Genomic DNA, 18,033 nt, shown 5'->3' on the forward strand with positions numbered 1-18,033 from the left:
TTCCTCAGGAATGGATCAATGGGCTTATTGAGCAGCAGGACTTCTGGGTACACGACTTAATTAAGCGATGTGGCTGGTCTACAGCTAATTAATTAATAAAATTCATGATTCTGATGCCCTGAACGCACGGACTTTTGTCCCCATGTTCGTTAGCCGAGAACCCTCGCGCATCACACGAGCCATTGTTCCAAGCCAGTTCATGAAAAGCCACATCCCGCTCGTTCAGACACTCAAGCTTTTTCCCCGCAAAGCTTGGATGCAAGGAAGGTGACAGCAACGCCATGAGTGGGGGAAATCCTTCGGGTCAGCTATTTCCGAAGCTTAGCCCTCGAACTACTCCACAAGAAGGGGTCAAATGAATCCTTCGACCAGAAGATTGACAGCGATAGTCTGCGCGTGAAGCGTTGAGCCAGTGGCAACCACTATGTCGGAATCGAACTGTAATGATAGCGCCATCACGACCGAAACTAGATAACTATACCGTCCGTTAGGTACAAAGTAACGTTGCGATGAAACGCATCGGAATGCTGCCAGACTGCGGACAAATAACGCCCAAAACTTCTTGTGGGGAAGATCAGGGCAGTCATGATGCACATCCTGCTAACCGCGTGCGCATCTCCTTTCGGGCAGACTGCGAGAGATCAGCATAACTCTGAAGTCTCAAAGTATCGATGAAGATGTACCTTGAACTGATGTTAAGGAAGGGGGATTTTCCCAATCTAATCTTTTCGACACTGTTATTCAGACACTACGGCCAGGGTGCATTCTGTAGAACAACTCGGTATCCATCCGGATCTTCAAAAGCCGCACCCTTCACATCCTAATACGGATTCTCGCTTTGGACCCTGGTTCCACCAGTGCTCTCAATTCTCTTGACTGCAGTATCCCACTCCTCGTTGGCGGGAAGATAGAAAACAAGTAGATGTTCCTTGCTCGGAGCGGGGTCCACTGTAACTCCATGTTGATGCGTAAATTCCAGGTGCCATGTACAGTCTGGGAGCCCTAGCATGACGCCGTCGAACCCAGCGTGGTCTTTGAAGAAGCCGATGATCCGCATTCCGAGAGCAGTAGTGTAAAAGTGGGTGAGCTTCTCGAGATTGTTCGTGGGCCGCGCAATCCGAAGAGTAACAGAAGGCATCTTCAAGAACTTAACTCCTGTATGTGGCAGAGGATAGCAAATATGTTTGTGGCTAGTGAGGTGCACATGCAGGGTCAAAAGACACGCTGAAACACTTAGACCTTTGGTGGCTGTATTGTGGCGTTGGAAACTAAGCAATTCTGTTTCAAGTTCGTGGTACTGTCATCGACCCCATAAAGAAATCAAGACTAATTCATCAAGTATTGATCTGAGGTGAAAGATGCCAGGTGGAGATTGAGGGGAATGGCGTTCATTCTTTATGTATGTTGGTATGTTGGTATGTTGTATGCGGGGTATTTTCACGCCGGATGACTGTCTGACACATTCACGTGATCTATTTGGAATAAATGAATGATTTATTTGGGATAGATTTGCGATCTATTTGGTATAGATAAGTAGCTCGTATTGGACCATGATACACACAGATTTTACATCAAAACGGAATGGTAAGGAAAGACTAGATCTGCTAGATATGTTGTTGCTGGGCAGATATGACAGCCAAGATTCGCCGTTTCAAAACGCAGATTTCAGACCAAATGCTGTACTTAATACCTGTGCGATAAATTCAGGCAGAAGGAAGCTGCAGAAGAAATTTAGTTGATGCCGACAAGTTGCGTTTCGAACACAGAGTAGATATCTGTTGCCGCCTAAGTTCTCTAACATACAGAGCAAGTTTCCATGCCAGGTACAGTACAACAGCAATGGATCCCAGTGAGATAAACGAAAGGTTGGCTTGGATGAGGAAAGCCCCTGCAAGTGCATGTAGAGTTTACCTAGTGACGTTTCTAGCTTGTTCTGCAGCCAGCTTCGTGTTCCGTCCTTGCGTTTGTTCATTTGACTAACCTTTCGTAAATGCCAAGCTTGTTGTTTGGGATACTTCTTTTATGCGTACTTCTGAATTTGACTTGCATCAGGAGCTCCTACTCAGCTCTGCATCCCCTCCTCCCACTACCCAATCTCGAGGTTGAAGTACATATGATACTTCAGCGGGGTAGGCCACTAGCAAGTTTTTTCTGCGCTCTGCCAGAATTTGACACTCCCAAAATATCAAATTTGCGAGTTCAATTTGAATCAATCGGCAGAAACTACTTGAACTGGACATAGCACTTGCCAAGAGTAATGAGGAAGAGTGAGAAGACGAGAACATTCATCCCAGAGCAATTTTGGATCCCTCTAAGCAGAGAGTAAACACATTGCCATCACTACTGAGGGAGCACTTCTCCGCCAAAGAAAGGTTACCAGCCTCGAAAGTTTCGTAGGCAAAAAAGAAAATGGTGTTTAGGTCCGAAAGAGGTCCTGTTGATGTTTTATTGTGCTGTCAAATATCCGGTGCTCTTGACTACAAAATCCTGTTCCACCAGAATTCGAGTTTCGTGAACCGTGACATATCCATCACCGATAACACGTAACGATGAAACCGTCAAGTTGTCCTCTAACACTCCTGCTCCTCATCGTCAAAGCATCCATCCACACCAGGGTCCGTAACAGGAAGAGCTTCACGTGCCACGGCTGATTCTGCTGTTCGCCAGTTAGCTATAACTGCACGTATTTTTTCCAGTTACGGAGACATACGCTGAGGGATTGCCACAGCAGCAATGCCTGTCACCAGTGCCATGATGGCAATCATCGAAATGGAGAAACGCATATTGAGATGTTTCGTGTAGAAAAGTGTAAATGTGATTTGGTGTGATGGTGTGAGAGACTTGAACTTGTGTCAGTGAAGCGGATTAAGACAACTAAGAAGATTGGAGTCTTGAGCAAGCTACTTATAGGAAGATTTGAATTCGAGACACCTCGGTATACGTCTATAGCTAGGGTAGTCCACCCTTGGGCCTAGCAATGTGAGCATACACGTCTTGAATAACTGGGCCACATGCATGTACTAAAGGATGATAGATGGACCCTGCAACTACGCCCCTTATCAGCATCATATGGATTGAAGTGGATGTTCCGGCAAGTCTCTCGGAGTATACTTGGCTATTGGTCTACTCGGTGAAGTTTCAATTCCATGTCAGGCGAGGAGCCGAACTTCAAGCTATAGCCAGTCATCCTATTCCTCTTCTTTGACGTGAATCTCACCGCCCGGCTTGGATTTGGGATCAAAGAGGCAAGGTCTAGTAGTTTCCCTATAACCGCTGAACTGTTTCGCTTCACGCACCTCAGTGGAGAAATGCAGGTGTTCGAGCGTATAACCCTATTAAACTGATTCTGGGGCCTAGCTCATCAACCAGATCCCCACAAGTTTGCATGGCTTTCTTTGTGCTTTTGTCTCTGCTTACTACTTACTGCCCTCTACGAGGTATACCTACCCCACAGGGGTACGTGTCTCATTATCTCTCACAAGGATCTTATCACCACTCACTATTGTCTAGATACTTTAGACAAATCTGCAGCCAAGTCTTATTAGATCCGCCTTGCCAAGAGATAGGTGGGGCTTTGTAAGCACTGATAAACGCTGAGTTTCATATTCAGTTCCGGAGCTTACTCCGAATGGGTTTTGGTCTCGGTGTGATCCTGCTGTCAGAATCCTTAAGTGATAAGCTCTCCGCTGCCAAGAATTTGATGCATCTTAGAAAACATATGATAGGTGTAATCGGTGCCTGCGAGCGCTGGATTGTTCTCTCTTGGCTCAAATATGTTCAATGCTGATTGCCTAATATCACAATGCTCCATATTTTTCTCTGTCCCCTGGTGCGATTTCGAACCCAAGATAAGGTGCGGAAAAGCTTGATCCGAGACCAAGGAATGGAGTCTTGGGCTTTATGAGAATCCGGACATACTGCAAGTCTGCAATAGGTGCTTCAGATGAAAAGAGAATATAGAGAACTTTCAAAGGTAAGAAGAAACTTATAAACATGGTGTGATGCTTTCAGAAGATGATTTTCAATTCTAAGTACATTTCTATCAAACTCTCAAACCATTATAGCTCCTACAAGAATGGTTCGTGTACATAGAAACATGAGCTTGCACTGAGCTAATACCTATTCCAACTCTCGCAAGTGAGACCATCTACCAGTATTTAGCAAACCGCTCTCTGGAGTAGACTAAATCAGAATGTATTGACTTACCAACAAGTCCCCGGCTTGATGTGCCCAGGGTCCTTCACGATATTGGCTCTCGGCGAATACTCCATCTCTCTCAAGATCAGACTGACACAATGCTTTTGATGGTGCGGATCCAACGTCATTCCATCAAGTGGCGAATCTTTGTCCCCTAACCGCAAGAACATGTATAGACAATGAGCGACATGGTGTACACGATTTGAATGGTAGGTGGTGTTGAATTCCAACTTGCTGAAGTCGACGGGTTCTGTGGCATGAGTCTCCGTATAGTATCCCATTCCGGAAGTATTGAGGAATTCATCTTCCCACTTGCGAGAACAAGATGCAGGTAACCAAGTTGCCGTCAACTGGTCGAAAGAGCAGCCCAGTGAGATGGCTTCTTCTCGTGATCTTCCGCAATGCCGTGATGATGGTGCTGAAAGCGCTCTATTTATTTGCGTCGTGAACACCAGCACAACCAAAATGAGCAGAGTGAAGGTAATGATCAATGATATGATTTTCTTTCGAGGGGAAACCAGAAAGGAACGTCCTCGAGTGCTTTTTGGAGACTCGGCGAGAGATTCTTCAGAATCGTTCGTTGCAACTTTCTCGTACTCTTGGTGAGGTGATAACTTCATAATGGAAAATTGAATACAGGTACAACTGTATGTGACTTTAAATGAGAATGTGAACTATTGCGAAGAGTGCAAAAAGACTACGATCATGTCTCTCCTCAAGTTTTTTGCTGTGACAGTCAGCTACCCTGGTTTCACTTGCAAGCAACTTGACAAGCGGTGGAGGGGCAAATCAGCCCATGTCGTACGTACGGAGGGGAAGCTGTTTTGTCTAGATAACCGTTGGAGTCTGCAGGTGTTGTGGATCCTGTGTATCATGCGAGGGTGAGGCTCAGTTTACGTTTATGTACATTCGCCTATAATTATGGGGTAGTGGGGTTGCTGACTGCGTCGTATTCTCGTGAGCAGGGGAGACTCGAGCCTCAGTTTTGGTCGGTAGATCAGAAAGAGATGTTTAGGGCGTCTAGAACAGCTGCCTGCAGTAAGAATCCCGCCTAGCTGTATGCTGGCAGCGTCCAACGTTTGAAGAATTGTTTGATCCCACTCCTCCAACTCTGCCTCACCCAAAGATACAAAGATAACGGATGCCAAGAGTGGGTGTAAACCCTGCTCAGGATTCAGGAACATGTTTCCTGCAAAGAGATTTCCTCGGTGATCATGCTTATCAGGTGCAGAAGTCCAAAAATCCTTGCATTCTGCTGCAGTGAAGAAGCCCTAATTGTATAGGCAGAGAGTGGAGAACACAACATGACAGCTCATATCGGCTGATAAGCTTACAGGTCTGGCCTTTGGGCACCCGCACTTGCACAGATCTTGATTGGGATGGGTTCAAGCTGATGAGTACAGCTCCTCCGAATCGAACCCATCAGATTCGTTCAAGGATCCCTGACGACAACTCCACCAACGTCCGGACTCACAAACCAAGCCAGCCAGCCTCGTGAAGCGGCTTTCTCCAGCCATTTCTGTCACTCTGGCTGCATTTCCAGTCACATATCCTTTGGTCTGGTCTGTACACTATGGCCTCTATGCCTCAACTTTTCAAACCGAAATACCTGACACTTGACGACAAGGACTCTTACCATGAGCACGATGACTTATCTAGTCCCGATTCCTGTGAAGCCTGTGGTAGGAAGAATAACCCATCACCAAAATCATGGCTTGTCCCAAGATTTTGGGTCTTCAGCACATTCTCCCTACTCTTTCTCCTAGCAGTAGTCATTGCCTTCGAGGTCTCCATCCGTAATTCTCTGTTGAGGGAATCACATTATGGGGCATTCTCAACCGAGCTAAGTATGGCTCTTGACTTGAGAGATCTGATCTATTGCACATTCTAATTTGCATAAGGTACTGCGAGGTCTGAAGTGTCCTTCCGTCCATACACTTTCACTGGCAATCTCAATTTCGATGAAAATGGCAAGACGTACTTGGAGCGGGAGCCAGGAAGTAAGGTATACTCCGGGCCACCCACCGATGAGATCGATGAAAACTGGCACGAATTGTTGCAAAGTACGGCTATCCCCCAGTCAAATATCGCTTTTACTAACAAATAGCTAGAACGATACTTTTTCATGACCGAAGTTGAGGTTCGCGATAGCTGGGGACCTGCTGGACTGCAAAAGTATTATTACGAGCTGGGCCCCAACAATGAGAGACGATACATTGGTGGTCTGGATGTTTTACATACTCTTCATTGTGTGGAAGGTCTGCGGCAGACACTTGATCCGAATCGTTACCCTGTCCAGCGAGGCAAGTTGCACTTGTATCATTGCATTGATCATATTCGGCAATGGATCATGTGTTCTGGTGATTTCACGCCCATACCAACAAGATGGCACCCGGAGAAGAATACTAGTTACGTTGACACTGATCAGGTGCATACATGTCGGAACTTTGATGCAGTAACGAATTGGGTTATGAAGAGGGAGGAAGCAGCATATTAAAAGGCTAGCGGATGTTTGTTCGTAATTTCCTGTAGTAGGCAAGGTTTTTGTATCAGTATCCAATTAAGTATGCTCAGGTTACTCATGGGCAGGACTTCTCACACAACTGAGGTGGAGGGCAAGCCGAGGGTGACTGGCCCCGAAATAAAGCGGCCATGCCTACTAATCGAATATAAAACAAAATTCCAACTGTTAGACCAAAATACAATACCAATTTTATCGAATATAGTTCCCCAGATGTAATTATCAAGGTCATGAAAGAATAGCAGTTAGCAGATTCCGCAGCTGAGAGGTAACTCGATACTTCTAGATATTCAATGCCATCGAGAATAGCTAGCCCTGTTATAAGCAGCTTCGCTGAGATCCGCCCAAGCCTGTCCGATGTCGATAGCTTCCTTTCCGGGAGGTTCAAACTTGACGCCAGTGAAGGAACATTCCTTGAGCAGGCTCGCACCAATAGTGCCCTTCAATGTGCGGCCTTTGGGTCCCAGGAAAGTGACTTGATACAGGTTTTTATCTTCCTCAAGTTGGATTTCACCCTCGGTCTCTGAGGCTCGGTATCTGTAGTTCCAAGTAGGATGTTCCGCTGAGGGCTGATTTGTTGGTCCAAGGGAGAATGCCTCTGGGGTAGGACTCCGTCGGTCTTCGTCCTCATAGTCCTCGTAGTCATTGTAGCGATCGTATCTATCCCTCTGATCGTCTAAATCATGCTCTCGGCGACGCTTTGTTCCCGACGTAGAAGCGGACTTGGCAGCATCCTTCGCTTTGAATATTGGCTTCTCCACAGATTGCCTCTCGACTCGCATCACCCCTTCGATAATCTCGAAATTGAATTTAGCAAACATCTGGGCGCCTTTGCTGGTCGTTTCGACGAATATCTGCATAGAAAGCTCATCACTACCCTCCATTCCATAGGTTTTCGTGATGGAAGGACAGTCGATCTTCCATATACCAGTCACATCCCAATCTTTGCACTTCGTCAGAGCAGCCTCTCTAGCTTGCTCTTTCTGTCGCTCATTATCTTTGGCGATTTTCTCTTGTCTCTCTCGTTCTTCCTCTGCCTCACGCCGCATTCGTTCTGATTCCTTATCTATCGACTGTATCTTTTTCTCAACGACTTCCTTGTCCTGGCCAACAATCGCCAGATAATCTACCGCGGACCACATCGATCTACTTGGTTCTCTCGTGGTTCGGCATTCAAGGCCGAGTTCCTTAGCAATTTCGTGCAACCATTTTGTACTGTATGCTCGAAATTGGACAATCTCTTTGCTCTTTTCTCCTTGCTTGAACTTCTCCTTCAAATATCGCTCGGGGTCTTTTTGCGCCTTCTCGTCTTCAGATAGCGTATTTAACCAATTATGATCCTTCTGCTTTGTATCCTTGACATCGAAGTCTTTTTTCGCCTTCTCGCTAAGTCGTACAATAGCATCACATACTCGATCATCTTCGTGGCCGCGTAGAGTGTTCTGCAGATCTGCGATGGATCCCTTCGCATTTAGGCCCCGAAAGATGCATTGTGCTTTCCACCACATCGCAGGCTGGCCCCGAGGCTTCTTCGGCTGATGCTTCGCAATTGCACCGCACTTTGTCTTTAGAGGCTCGAGGAGGGGAAGGTAGTCGGCGACCCCTTTGTCGTAAGAATGGCCCTTGAATTCCAGTTCACCCCAGCTTGTATATGCAAGCATGCCATCTGGATGCTTGACGTCTGTACTGGATATCGCATGATCTGATCCGTAATCTGCCATTTTTGAAGTTGGAGTTGAGATGGAGAAGGAATTTATTCTGCGGAAGAGCATAAAACCGGAGGTTCGCGTTTCTGACGCGAAGTCTCGTGCATCAAACGCGCTAGTCAGACATTCTTTACTGTAGTCCAACATCTCCACATCATTCCAACAAGCAGTAATCCTGCAGTCAAGTCTACTATGGACTTCTCATTTCTTCAATTAGAATCTACAAAACGACAATACAGGCTCCACCAATGCTATCTGGACCAAACTTTGCAACGACCCCTCCTCATCCGTCTGTCCGCCCACAAGTCCATTCAGCTCAGGCCTTCGTGAACCACTGGCTTAAACGATACTTTGTCTCTCCGTCGTAAACCGACAAACGCTGCTCAGCCTCCTCTCCTTCTCGCTCGACCGTGGCGCGGATCTCTAGAGATCTCGGAATGAATTGGCACTTGAAAGGTTCTGGTCTCATGTTCAATCCGTTTCTGTTCTGCTGTCAGCTTGTTTTACTATTCGAGTGAGTTAAAAATACTCACGTGTAGGCAAATATATCTACAGGGATTTCCTTGCCGTCTGGCCCTCTAGCCTTCCTGATATTGAAGGCCCAAAGGAGTCGTGCAATGGTGATGAAAGTTCCTTGCTCAGCCAAACCTTGACCGCTGCAGACGCGACGGCCCCAGCCGAAGGTCATATAACCTCTTTCATTGGGGAACGGACGATTTTGGGGGTCCTCTTTCAAATATCTGGCGGGGTAGAATCGATCAGGGTCTGGGAACTCCTTTTCACTGTGGTGTATCGCCCAAACGTTTCCTTGTACCCAAGTACCTTTAGGAATGAGCCAGCCCTGAAATCGTTAGCCATGGCCATTTCCTGTCTTGGAAGGCTTACCTTGTACTCGTCATCTTGGATGGGAGCATGTGGCTGACCGCCAATGATGGCGACTGATCTCCAGCGGAAAACTTCCTTCACGAATGCTTTAATGTAAGGCAGATTGTGTTCATCGTCCATTGAAGGACTTCTATCTGGCCCGACCACACGATCCAATTCCTCCCAAGCTCTTGGCAACACTTCTGGGAACGCGCAACAAGCGAGGACGAAAGTCACGAGAGTGGAACTCGAAGTATCACTACCGGCTCCGAAGAGGTTTCCTGTCAAGGCAGCAATCTCTTCTGGTCTCAAGTCATACTTTGGTGCTTCCTCGAAGATCTTCTTGACATATGACTGTGGCTGCTCTGGGTTGTCTCTCGCTTCCTCAGCCAGAGAATAGTAGAAGCTGCCTCCTCGTGAGTTTTTGCCTCCCAGGCCATGCTTCCAGGGCGCAATTGCGTTTGGGAACTTCGCCAAGACTGTCAATTGTGTCAGCTATGCTCGGATCCAAATGGTCAGTACTTACTTGGGAACGTTTCCATAAGCATTGGGAATGTTTTCCCCGGTACGTTCAACTCAGCCGCACGTTGCATCACAGCGAGCACTTCACTAATTATAGGGTCTTTGGTATCGGAAATTCTCCTTCCAAAACCAATGATGGACACAACACTAGCAGCGTATCGCTCGAAATGCTTCTCATACAGTTCAGGCGTTTTAATGATATTGTGAGCAACCAACATGCTTTCGTCATTCTGAAAGGGCCGGTAATTGCGGACTTGCTGAAGTCCAACTCCAATATGAGTTAGCTTCCTATGGACTCTCCATCGGTCGCCATAATACATGGACACGAGGTTCGTTTGACCTGGACCAAGCTCGCCAAAGACGACCATTCGAGGCCTCGAGGGATAAATTCCGGCTCTTTTATCCAAAAGTTCAGAAGCTGCCCAAGCATCACAAATCCAGACTGTTGGATTGCGGCCGATCCAGAAGGTGATCAGCGGCGTTTTATACTGCTTTGCCACTTCCTCGAAATAGATCCATGGCTTGTTGTCGGGAAGCAGCCATGTATTTCCAACAATTGGCCAGGGTAGAGGACCCGGGGGCTGGCACTTGTTCAATAACTGAATTTATGGACGATGTATATAGCGACACTCACCATTCTATAGTGAAGATACAGCATATGTGCATAATCCGCCGCCAGAGCTACTACGCCAAGGACCACGAGAGCCAGTACGATGTCGGTCACGCCTGGCTTGGTAAGCGCAGCCTGGACTTGCATCCATGCTGCTGTCGAAGAGAACGAATCTGTGATCATGATGATGGCGTAGGTTCAAGCTTCAGGAGTTGTCTACACGCGAAACTCTAAGAATTGTCTGTTTGGCACTATTATAGCAATCTCTGAAGCATCCACGATAGAATCCTCGTCCATGCCGACAACCGACATCCTACCCTGGGCACCTTGACTGTGCCTCAGGTAAAGAATCAGTTTCTGTAATCAACAGCACAATGTGGGGCCATTCTTGCATAAAATTACACAGAGTGTGGGGTTTTCTGCACTGAGATTCAAAAGCTCTCAGCGACATTTCGTGGCGGCTTGCTTAACCCGCTCCCTGAAAACAAGCGGAACCACAAATTCTCCGCTCACCTCCACAGTGGCCCCGGATCGTTGGATCCAGTAGCGCTGTTCCATCTGACTCGGTACCAAAGTGGGACAATGAGAGAAACAACCCCTGAGGGCACTGATGCAAGTTGCGAAGCCTCTGAAGGATTTCAAGGCGAAGACATTTCCAATCACTTCCTCGTGAAACTCTAAATCTGAGTTCAGTATTGTCGTCTCATCCCGAAACATGCCTCCTACTTTGCTGTCTAGTTGCAACAGCAAATATGCAATATGGAGTTGATTCGGCAGCAGTTGGAGCTCTGCAAGCGATGCCAGGCTTTTTGAAGGTTTTCGGTTACGAAGACCCAACAAGTGCTCTTGGGTATGGAATTGATGTAAGTGGTAATGCAATTCTGAAGTAGTTCTAAGCTGAGAGTTTGTGCAGAGTACTGTGCAGCAACTGATCACCTCTCTGTTGACCCTGGGATCTTTCGTTTCATCCCTCATCGCAGGCTTTTTCAGTGCCTATGTCGGACTAAAGCAAGCTTTATGGCTTGCTTGTGCGTTTAATGCTGTAGCTGTTGCAATTCAGATGGCTACTACCAGCAAGGGAGTCCTTTACTTTGGGCGTCTTCTGCTTGGCCTTGCCAACGGGTTCTTTGTAACCTTTTCCAACGTCTACACCGCAGAAGCCTCACCTGCGCATTTGCGTGGTGTGATGGTTGCACTCTTTGCATACTGTAAGTATTTTGTACTTTACTTAACACTTTGCCTTTCAATGTGATGATTCTGAAAAGCTGACTCGCTTATTCAGGGGTGAATATCGGCTCGATACTCGGAGCTGTCGTGGATAACTTCACTAGAGTGCGTTTGGACAAAGCATCGTATCAGATCCCTCTTGGATGTCTATACATTGTTCCAACAGTGCTCACCATAGTACTGTTCTTTGTTCCGGAGAGTCCGAGATGGCTTCTTCACAAGGGACGAGACCAACAGGCACGGAAAGCACTAGAGACTCTTAGAGGAAACTCTGTTGAGAGCAAATACATTGAGCTTGAATGGGCAGAAATGGTCCGTGGTGTTGAAGAAGAGAAGAATTTGGCAAAGAGCATTGACTTCCTCGACATGTTTAGAGGTAATGTTGACAACAACTTGGACGACAGCGAAATTGACTTCATCTCAGGAACTGATCTTCGGCGCACACTACTATGTTACGGGATGATAGCATGTCAAACGGCTTCTGGAGTTTGGTTCTTGATCGGATATCAAACTTATTTCTTTGGAATCGCGGGCATCACCAAAAGCTTCCAGTTCTCCATCATGAATACTTGTATCGGCTTCGTCGGCGTCAACGTTGGCATGTATGCTATTCGGCACATATTTGGGCGTCGATCAATCCTCATTCTTGGAGCTACAGTTTGCGGATTATCTCAACTGGCTAGTGCGATTGCGTATACTATCAAGCCAACGACAACAACGACAGGTCAGGTTCTGGTCGCATTCACAGCAATCTTCTATTTCTTCTACAACGGCTGCGTTGGAGCAGCAAGCTACCCTGTTGCAACTGAACTGGTGAGCTCTCGCTTGAGGGCGTGGACAGTCGGTACTGCTACCTCACTTGGGTACATTCTCGCCTGGCTCGTTGGCTTCTGCAGCCCATATTTCATTAACCCGCAAGATCTGAACTGGGTATGTCTATCGTCAGAAGACTTTTTGAACCTCACTGACTATTCCAGGGCCCGAAATACGGATACATCTGGGCCGGTTCGAATGCGCTCTGCATCGTCTTCTTCTTTTTCTTCATGCCAGAAATGAAAGGTCGCTCGCTCGAAGAATGGGATGAGATCTTCAACGCCCGAACCCCAGCTTGGAAGTTCAAGTCTTTTCAATGCACGATCAAGGATGAAGCTGCATTTGACATGCAGGAGAAAAGCGGCGTGCGCATCGAAAAGGAAGGAGGTATTCTCAGCAATGAGGTTGAAGATGTTTCTGGGAACACTGTATGAACTTTCAACTGCTATTGTGGTGTGGGACGTTCAGGTACCCTGCATCGCCGCCACATTTTCAGCAACCTATTGCAAACAATTTACTTTTCGGCATATATTAGAGTTCTTCCATGAAGGAATGGTTTGCGAGAAGGAACCAAGATCATCGCTTGGCTGCAAAGTTCAAATTAGAAATAGAGTTTGGTCCACTGAAACTATTGTTGTTTCGATGCACGACATAACTTTATATACGCGGCAAAAGTTCTAGCAAGCCGCACAGATTTTTGTCTAATATAGCCTGAGTCCAGATCTCATGAGCCTCGCCTTAGTTCGAGATATGGTAGCCCGAGAACGAGGTCCTGGGACGAGAAGGCGTGGGACGCCAGCCTTCGATTGAGTCAAGTACCAGCGCCACAATCTTCCCAATTACTCAGATATTTTCAGCTTCATCTTCTAGCCAATGTCCGTCCTGTGTGGGGCAGGGGAAACGCCCTGAAAATCTATCCCGCTATTCGACACGTGGCTCGGGGAGAAAGCCATTTCTCGAGGGCAGATCCCTAGCTCGACTTGGCAAGCCAGACAGTTGTCACATTCAAGGGATTATGCGAGCTAGCAGTAATATACAGGGATATCTCTCGATCGGCAGATTGGTTGGAACCCATTGTAGGCTAGCATGCCGTGGATGTCTGGGGTAGGGGGCGAGAACTGGGGTGAAGTGACTGGGGCCCCACCTTCTGGAAAGGCGCTGCTGAAGAGGCTTGGTGGTTTGCTGGACGAGCCATTTGAGTTCAGAGCCAAAGGACTTATGGAGGGAGATCTGCTATCTTAACGACGTCTTCTCTTTCTTCAGTTGCGCTTGTTCCGTTGCTTAGCTATTGTGTCTGAAAAGGTTTCTATCATGGCAGATTTGAAGGTCGAGCAACATCAAGTGAGGCATTTGGTGCACAGGTATGTTGAGAGCGAATTCGGGGAAGTGGCGAATAGATTGCTGATGGACACTTCGCCGCAGCCACGCACACGAAGAAGATATTCCCGGCACAGTAAACCTGAGGGCCATCGGTAGGAATGATTCTTTTACATCGTTGTTAACATATTCTGACAATGGCTACGAATAGAGGGTGACGATACAGCCTACGGACAAGCTCTTTTCCCTGTTCCAGCCGATGATCCGAATGATCCTCTACAAGTATATCTTCATTCAGCCACGTATGACAAGATGCTAACTTGATTCAGTGGCCGAATTGGAAGAAGACGATGATTCTTGTCATCTGTTCTCTTTATTCTTTTTTGGGCAACTCTGCGTTACTTGGACCCGCAGTTTATATCGAGATCTGGGCCGAGGAGTTCAAAGTCACGCCTGGCGTTTCGTCTGGTTTGATCTCGTACGCAAATCTTGCCTTTGGTTTTGGTCAGTGACGAACCCAACCTTTGTTCGAACATCTATCTAATGCTTTCCAGGCTCACTTCTCCTCGTTCCGCTTTACTTGAAGATCGGTAGACGACCTGTCATGCTGCTATCTATGCTCTGTGTAAGTCCTCCAAGATTCTTACGAGAAACGTAACTGATTTCAAAAGTTCTTAGCAGGTCTGATAGGGGCTTCTCGAGCAACGAGCTTCAATGGCTTGATGGTCGCTCGTGTATTCCACGGTCTCGGATCCGGCGTCTGTGAAGCACTCCCTGTACAACTCGTCAATGATATCTTCTTCCTTCACGAGCGTGGCAATCGTCTAGGTTACTACACCGTCTGTCTCTGTCTTGGAGCTACTGGACCTCTCTACGCCGGATACATGCTCGCTGGAGGATACTCATGGCGTTTATTCTTCTACGTCGAGATCGCTTTTGCTGGTGCTCTATTCGTCCTTGCCTTCTTGTTTGTGGAAGAGACGACATATCACCGCAAGCTACGAGTTTCTCAAGCTCCCAGTGCTGACGAGGTCTCGGATGAAGGCAAAGGAGGAACGGTTGAGCAACGAGAAAGTCGCCCAGCTTATATCCCAGCTCGAAAATCCTACTTGTCAACGCTCAAACCGTGGGGCAAGATTGATCATGATGCTCAATTCTTCCTGACTATGATTCGGCCTTTTTCGTACTTTTTCGTTCCAGCTGTCTTCTGGGTCATCAGCACTTATGGTATGCACTCTTCCTTCTTTTGATTTTCGCAAGCTCACATCATAGGTATCTACATTGGTCTCGGAGCTCTGGCCTTCAACTATACATTCCCTATTAAAATTGTCGCACCGCCTTACAATTGGTCACAGACCAGTTCCGGCTTGATTGCCGTTGGTAATGCAGTCGGTTATATCCTCGCCATCCCCTTGACCTTCACATCCGATCGTCTGGCAGCGTACCTCACACGGAAGAACAACGGCATCCGAGAAGCCGAAATGCGTCTCTGGGTTATCTTCATCCCCATGCTCATCGCCCCTGCTGGCCTGCTGCTCTACGCCTTGACCGCCCAACGCAACCTCCACTGGATGGGCTACTTCGCTGGTGTTGCCATGGTAAATTGGAGCGCGTACTTCTACTTCAGTTTCACGCTGGCATACGCAGTCGATTCCTACACCGCTAATACGTCGGAGATGCTGATTGCTATGAATCTGGGTAAGCAGGCAATTAGCTTCGGCATGGGTCTTTACCTACTGGATTGGATTCTGCAGAGAGGGTATGCGGTGGTTATTGGAGGCATTTTCGTGGCGGTGCTGTTGGCGAATAATTTGGCGGTCTTCATATTTGTGTTCCTTGGGAAGAAGATCAGGGTGTTGACGAGCAGGACTTGGTTGGGCCGCGTGCATAGGAAGACTGCTGGACAGGTTATGGCTGCTTGAGAGAACAGGGGTGATGACTGCACGTTGGATTTGGTTGTCTTGGTCAGATTGACGGATCCGCAAATTGTTAAGAAGGGTAGATCCCTTCGACTTCTCTGTTCCTTATAATTGAAAGCATGGCTCTTGACCTGATTCATTGAGATTGCGAATGCGTTGCATCTGAAAACAAATAACTTTTTACTGCGGTGCTGATAAACAAGCATGCATTATTGGTTGTGCTGCAGGTGAGATACCATTGAGTTGGACATGCGGATACGGCCGCATATGTTGGTCAGATAGTTCGGTGTCTCTTGATTCGTCCTTTCCTCCATCTCTTCTGTTTTTCTGGCATCATAGCTTCTGCAGTCGCACGCCAGGGGAAGCCAAATGGATTACTTGACACTTTGATGATAGTTGTCTAGATACGAATATGCATTCAAAGTTACTCTTACAGCTTCGCTTCCACCCTATTTCCCGGCGTCTTCCAATACTGCTTGAAATCATGACATATCGCGTACATAGCCTGTATCATCATTAGTCTCATTCACATCAAAGAAGTTCAACTCACCTTATCCAACTCATCCCTAACCTTCTGATCCCTACTCGCCTCATCCACCATCTTCAAAAACTCATCCTTCACAGTCGCAGTCTCGGGATCTGTTGCACTAACCCGCAAGAAATTGCTACTACTAACGGGATTGATAACATCATGCCACATCTGCCTCCGAATCTCGTCATACTTATTCAAGATACTCTCATCTGCAACTCCCTTTTCCATGCCTTCTAGACATTCTGCTAGTCCTCCAACATCGACCAATCCTCCCGTTAACCCGAGTCCGCCGAAAGGATTACAGAGATGTGCAGCATCGGCAGCAAGTAAGATCCTGCCTACGCGAAAGCTTGGAGCGCAGCGTTGGTGAATTCTGTAAGGGCCAACGTTGAGGAGTTTGTAGTCACCAGGCTTTGGGTGTCCAGGAAGCATGCGTTCGTATTTTGCTGGTTGATTGGCAACTACCTGATCGAGTGTATGTTTTGTGTCTTCGCCATAGGAAACACGCCAGAGACCATCATTAGTGATCTTTGCTGCCATATAATAGTCCTCGTTGTCGATAATGAAGTTGATGTCATCGTAGCCGAATTTTTCGAAGGGATAATAGACCTGTTTTTCTTCTTAGCTGCTTTTTGTCCTTATCTTCAGTTGAGTTTAAACGAACGTTTGTAGCAATAATCTGCGCATCCCAAGTATTTCCTGGAAACTCATTCCCAAACAACGTCCGTCGAACCTGACTATTCGCCCCATCGCACCCGCAGATATAATCACCCTCATATCTCTCCTCCCTCTTCTCAAACTCCCTCCCCACCTCAGCAACAGCCCACGCCTTCCCAGCATCACTCCCCACGCTCACAACCTTACAATTCCACTTAATCTCAATCCTCTCCTCCTTCTCACAATGCTCCAGCAGCACCTTCCCCAACATATTCAAAGGCAACACCGTCATAGCCTCCGGGCTCCACGGCTGGCTCACTTTCGGGATCCCCGTGATCGGTTCGCCCTTGACGTTCCGCCACATCATGTTCATAGGTATGAAACCATCGCGGCGGATATCCTCAAGCACGCCGGCGCGGGCCATGACTTGGATCGCGGAGGGAGCATAGTGAGCTGCTCGCGGGCGGTCGTCGATTGTGGACGCGGAGTCGAGGAGCGTGGTGCGGATGTTGGCTTTTGCGAGGAGGAGGGCGAGGACGAGACCGCTGGGGCCGGCGCCGACGATGATTACCTGTGAGGGGTGGTTGTTAATTTTATTTTGCTCTCATATGCTCTCAGGGTGGGATTGAGGTGGCAGAAACGTACATGCATGGTCAACCTTCACTATTCTCACTTTCTAAGCTTCAATCAACGCAAGATTAATCACAATCCCGAAAATCAGAGTTTCAATCTTCCTTTCGATAAAACGAAGCTTAAATCTCCAAAGACGATTATTCCTCTTTCCCAGAAATTAAAGCTTCCCACCTAGGACCCCGCCACAGCTATCCTGCAGGGCAGCATGGTACGATCGCCCTAAGCTCCCATCCAGGAAGCGCGCCTCCGAACCCTTTCTTTCCTCCCCGTCATCTGTGAGTCCCACATCGCATTCGCTCAGGAAACCCCACATGAGTTTGAGGTGAGTCGTGGAGTACCCCGCACTTTCCTCCTCCCCGCGTTCCGGGGAGGGAGCTGCGTATCTGAAGACGGGATGCTGCGAGCGGAAGGTTTTCCGAACGTGGCTTGCCTTGTGGGAGGATGTGATGTGGGCAGGGGGGTTGATGAGATGGAATCGGATCTTGGGACGTGGTGGGGAGAAGTGAGGTAGATTT

The 18,033-nt window shown here is 47.6% G+C and overlaps 8 protein-coding genes across 8 annotated transcripts; 3 read left to right on the forward strand and 5 right to left on the reverse strand.

Annotated features, from left to right (window-relative positions):
- Window positions 1–820: 820 nt before the first annotated feature.
- Window positions 821–1,138, reverse strand: LY89DRAFT_676227 (lactoylglutathione lyase; the record flags this gene model as incomplete). The annotated part of the gene is made up of 1 exon (XM_018213569.1): window positions 821–1,138. The coding sequence occupies one exon, from the start codon at window positions 1,136–1,138 to the stop codon at window positions 821–823; it is 318 nt and encodes a 105-aa protein (XP_018063789.1).
- Window positions 1,139–4,047: 2,909 nt separating this feature from the next.
- Window positions 4,048–4,915, reverse strand: LY89DRAFT_287906 (uncharacterized protein). Its single transcript, XM_018206492.1, has 2 exons — window positions 4,207–4,915; window positions 4,048–4,147 (listed from the first exon to the last, which is right to left on the reverse strand). Coding segments are annotated over exons 1-2 (612 nt in total). The 5' UTR covers window positions 4,818–4,915; the 3' UTR covers window positions 4,048–4,146.
- A 661-nt stretch (window positions 4,916–5,576) lies between these two features.
- Window positions 5,577–6,851, forward strand: LY89DRAFT_287893 (uncharacterized protein). The gene is made up of 3 exons (XM_018206491.1): window positions 5,577–6,044; window positions 6,099–6,260; window positions 6,309–6,851. The coding sequence occupies exons 1-3, from the start codon at window positions 5,771–5,773 to the stop codon at window positions 6,692–6,694; spliced, it is 822 nt and encodes a 273-aa protein (XP_018063791.1). The 5' UTR covers window positions 5,577–5,770; the 3' UTR covers window positions 6,695–6,851.
- Window positions 6,852–7,008: 157 nt separating this feature from the next.
- LY89DRAFT_741148 (uncharacterized protein) lies at window positions 7,009–8,439 on the reverse strand (the record flags this gene model as incomplete). The annotated part of the gene is made up of 1 exon (XM_018220670.1): window positions 7,009–8,439. One exon carries the CDS (start codon window positions 8,437–8,439, stop codon window positions 7,009–7,011), a length of 1,431 nt encoding a protein of 476 aa, XP_018063792.1.
- A 214-nt stretch (window positions 8,440–8,653) lies between these two features.
- Window positions 8,654–10,603, reverse strand: LY89DRAFT_657800 (putative cytochrome P450; the record flags this gene model as incomplete). The annotated part of the gene is made up of 5 exons (XM_018212444.1): window positions 8,654–8,906; window positions 8,958–9,265; window positions 9,310–9,767; window positions 9,815–10,391; window positions 10,445–10,603. The coding sequence occupies 5 exons, from the start codon at window positions 10,601–10,603 to the stop codon at window positions 8,741–8,743; spliced, it is 1,668 nt and encodes a 555-aa protein (XP_018063793.1). The 3' UTR covers window positions 8,654–8,740.
- Window positions 10,604–10,938: 335 nt separating this feature from the next.
- On the forward strand, window positions 10,939–13,333 carry LY89DRAFT_287976 (general substrate transporter). The gene is made up of 5 exons (XM_018206493.1): window positions 10,939–11,283; window positions 11,334–11,628; window positions 11,703–12,023; window positions 12,072–12,577; window positions 12,625–13,333. The coding sequence occupies exons 1-5, from the start codon at window positions 11,173–11,175 to the stop codon at window positions 12,892–12,894; spliced, it is 1,503 nt and encodes a 500-aa protein (XP_018063794.1). The 5' UTR covers window positions 10,939–11,172; the 3' UTR covers window positions 12,895–13,333.
- On the forward strand, window positions 13,334–15,818 carry LY89DRAFT_287977 (MFS general substrate transporter). The gene is made up of 7 exons (XM_018206494.1): window positions 13,334–13,821; window positions 13,883–13,932; window positions 13,989–14,059; window positions 14,107–14,281; window positions 14,332–14,402; window positions 14,449–15,004; window positions 15,050–15,818. Exons 1-7 carry the CDS (start codon window positions 13,772–13,774, stop codon window positions 15,697–15,699), a joined length of 1,623 nt encoding a protein of 540 aa, XP_018063795.1. The 5' UTR covers window positions 13,334–13,771; the 3' UTR covers window positions 15,700–15,818.
- A 294-nt stretch (window positions 15,819–16,112) lies between these two features.
- On the reverse strand, window positions 16,113–17,536 carry LY89DRAFT_724429 (FAD/NAD(P)-binding domain-containing protein; the record flags this gene model as incomplete). Its single annotated transcript, XM_018218897.1, has 4 exons — window positions 16,113–16,201; window positions 16,247–16,837; window positions 16,893–17,456; window positions 17,531–17,536. 4 exons carry the CDS (start codon window positions 17,534–17,536, stop codon window positions 16,127–16,129), a joined length of 1,236 nt encoding a protein of 411 aa, XP_018063796.1. The 3' UTR covers window positions 16,113–16,126.
- Between the last annotated feature and the right edge of the window lie 497 nt (window positions 17,537–18,033).

This window comes from Mollisia scopiformis, assembly GCF_001500285.1.
Source record: "Mollisia scopiformis unplaced genomic scaffold LY89scaffold_29, whole genome shotgun sequence".
In the NCBI taxonomy this organism is placed as follows: domain Eukaryota; kingdom Fungi; phylum Ascomycota; class Leotiomycetes; order Helotiales; family Mollisiaceae; genus Mollisia; species Mollisia scopiformis.

Coding starts and splice junctions, on each gene's coding strand:
- LY89DRAFT_287906 (XM_018206492.1), bottom strand. CDS start 4,817: ATGAAGTTATCACCTCACCAAGAGTACGAGAAAGTTGCAACGAACGAT.
- LY89DRAFT_287893 (XM_018206491.1), top strand. CDS start 5,771: ATGGCCTCTATGCCTCAACTTTTCAAACCGAAATACCTGACACTTGAC. Junction 6,045..6,098: donor GGCATTCTCAACCGAGCTAA/GTATGGCTCTTG, acceptor AATTTGCATAAG/GTACTGCGAGGTCTGAAGTG. Junction 6,261..6,308: donor CTGGCACGAATTGTTGCAAA/GTACGGCTATCC, acceptor ACAAATAGCTAG/AACGATACTTTTTCATGACC.
- LY89DRAFT_287976 (XM_018206493.1), top strand. CDS start 11,173: ATGCAATATGGAGTTGATTCGGCAGCAGTTGGAGCTCTGCAAGCGATG. Junction 11,284..11,333: donor CTCTTGGGTATGGAATTGAT/GTAAGTGGTAAT, acceptor GAGTTTGTGCAG/AGTACTGTGCAGCAACTGAT. Junction 12,024..12,071: donor CTTCCTCGACATGTTTAGAG/GTAATGTTGACA, acceptor ACTTCATCTCAG/GAACTGATCTTCGGCGCACA.
- LY89DRAFT_287977 (XM_018206494.1), top strand. CDS start 13,772: ATGGCAGATTTGAAGGTCGAGCAACATCAAGTGAGGCATTTGGTGCAC. Junction 14,403..14,448: donor TGCTGCTATCTATGCTCTGT/GTAAGTCCTCCA, acceptor TGATTTCAAAAG/TTCTTAGCAGGTCTGATAGG. Junction 15,005..15,049: donor CTGGGTCATCAGCACTTATG/GTATGCACTCTT, acceptor CTCACATCATAG/GTATCTACATTGGTCTCGGA.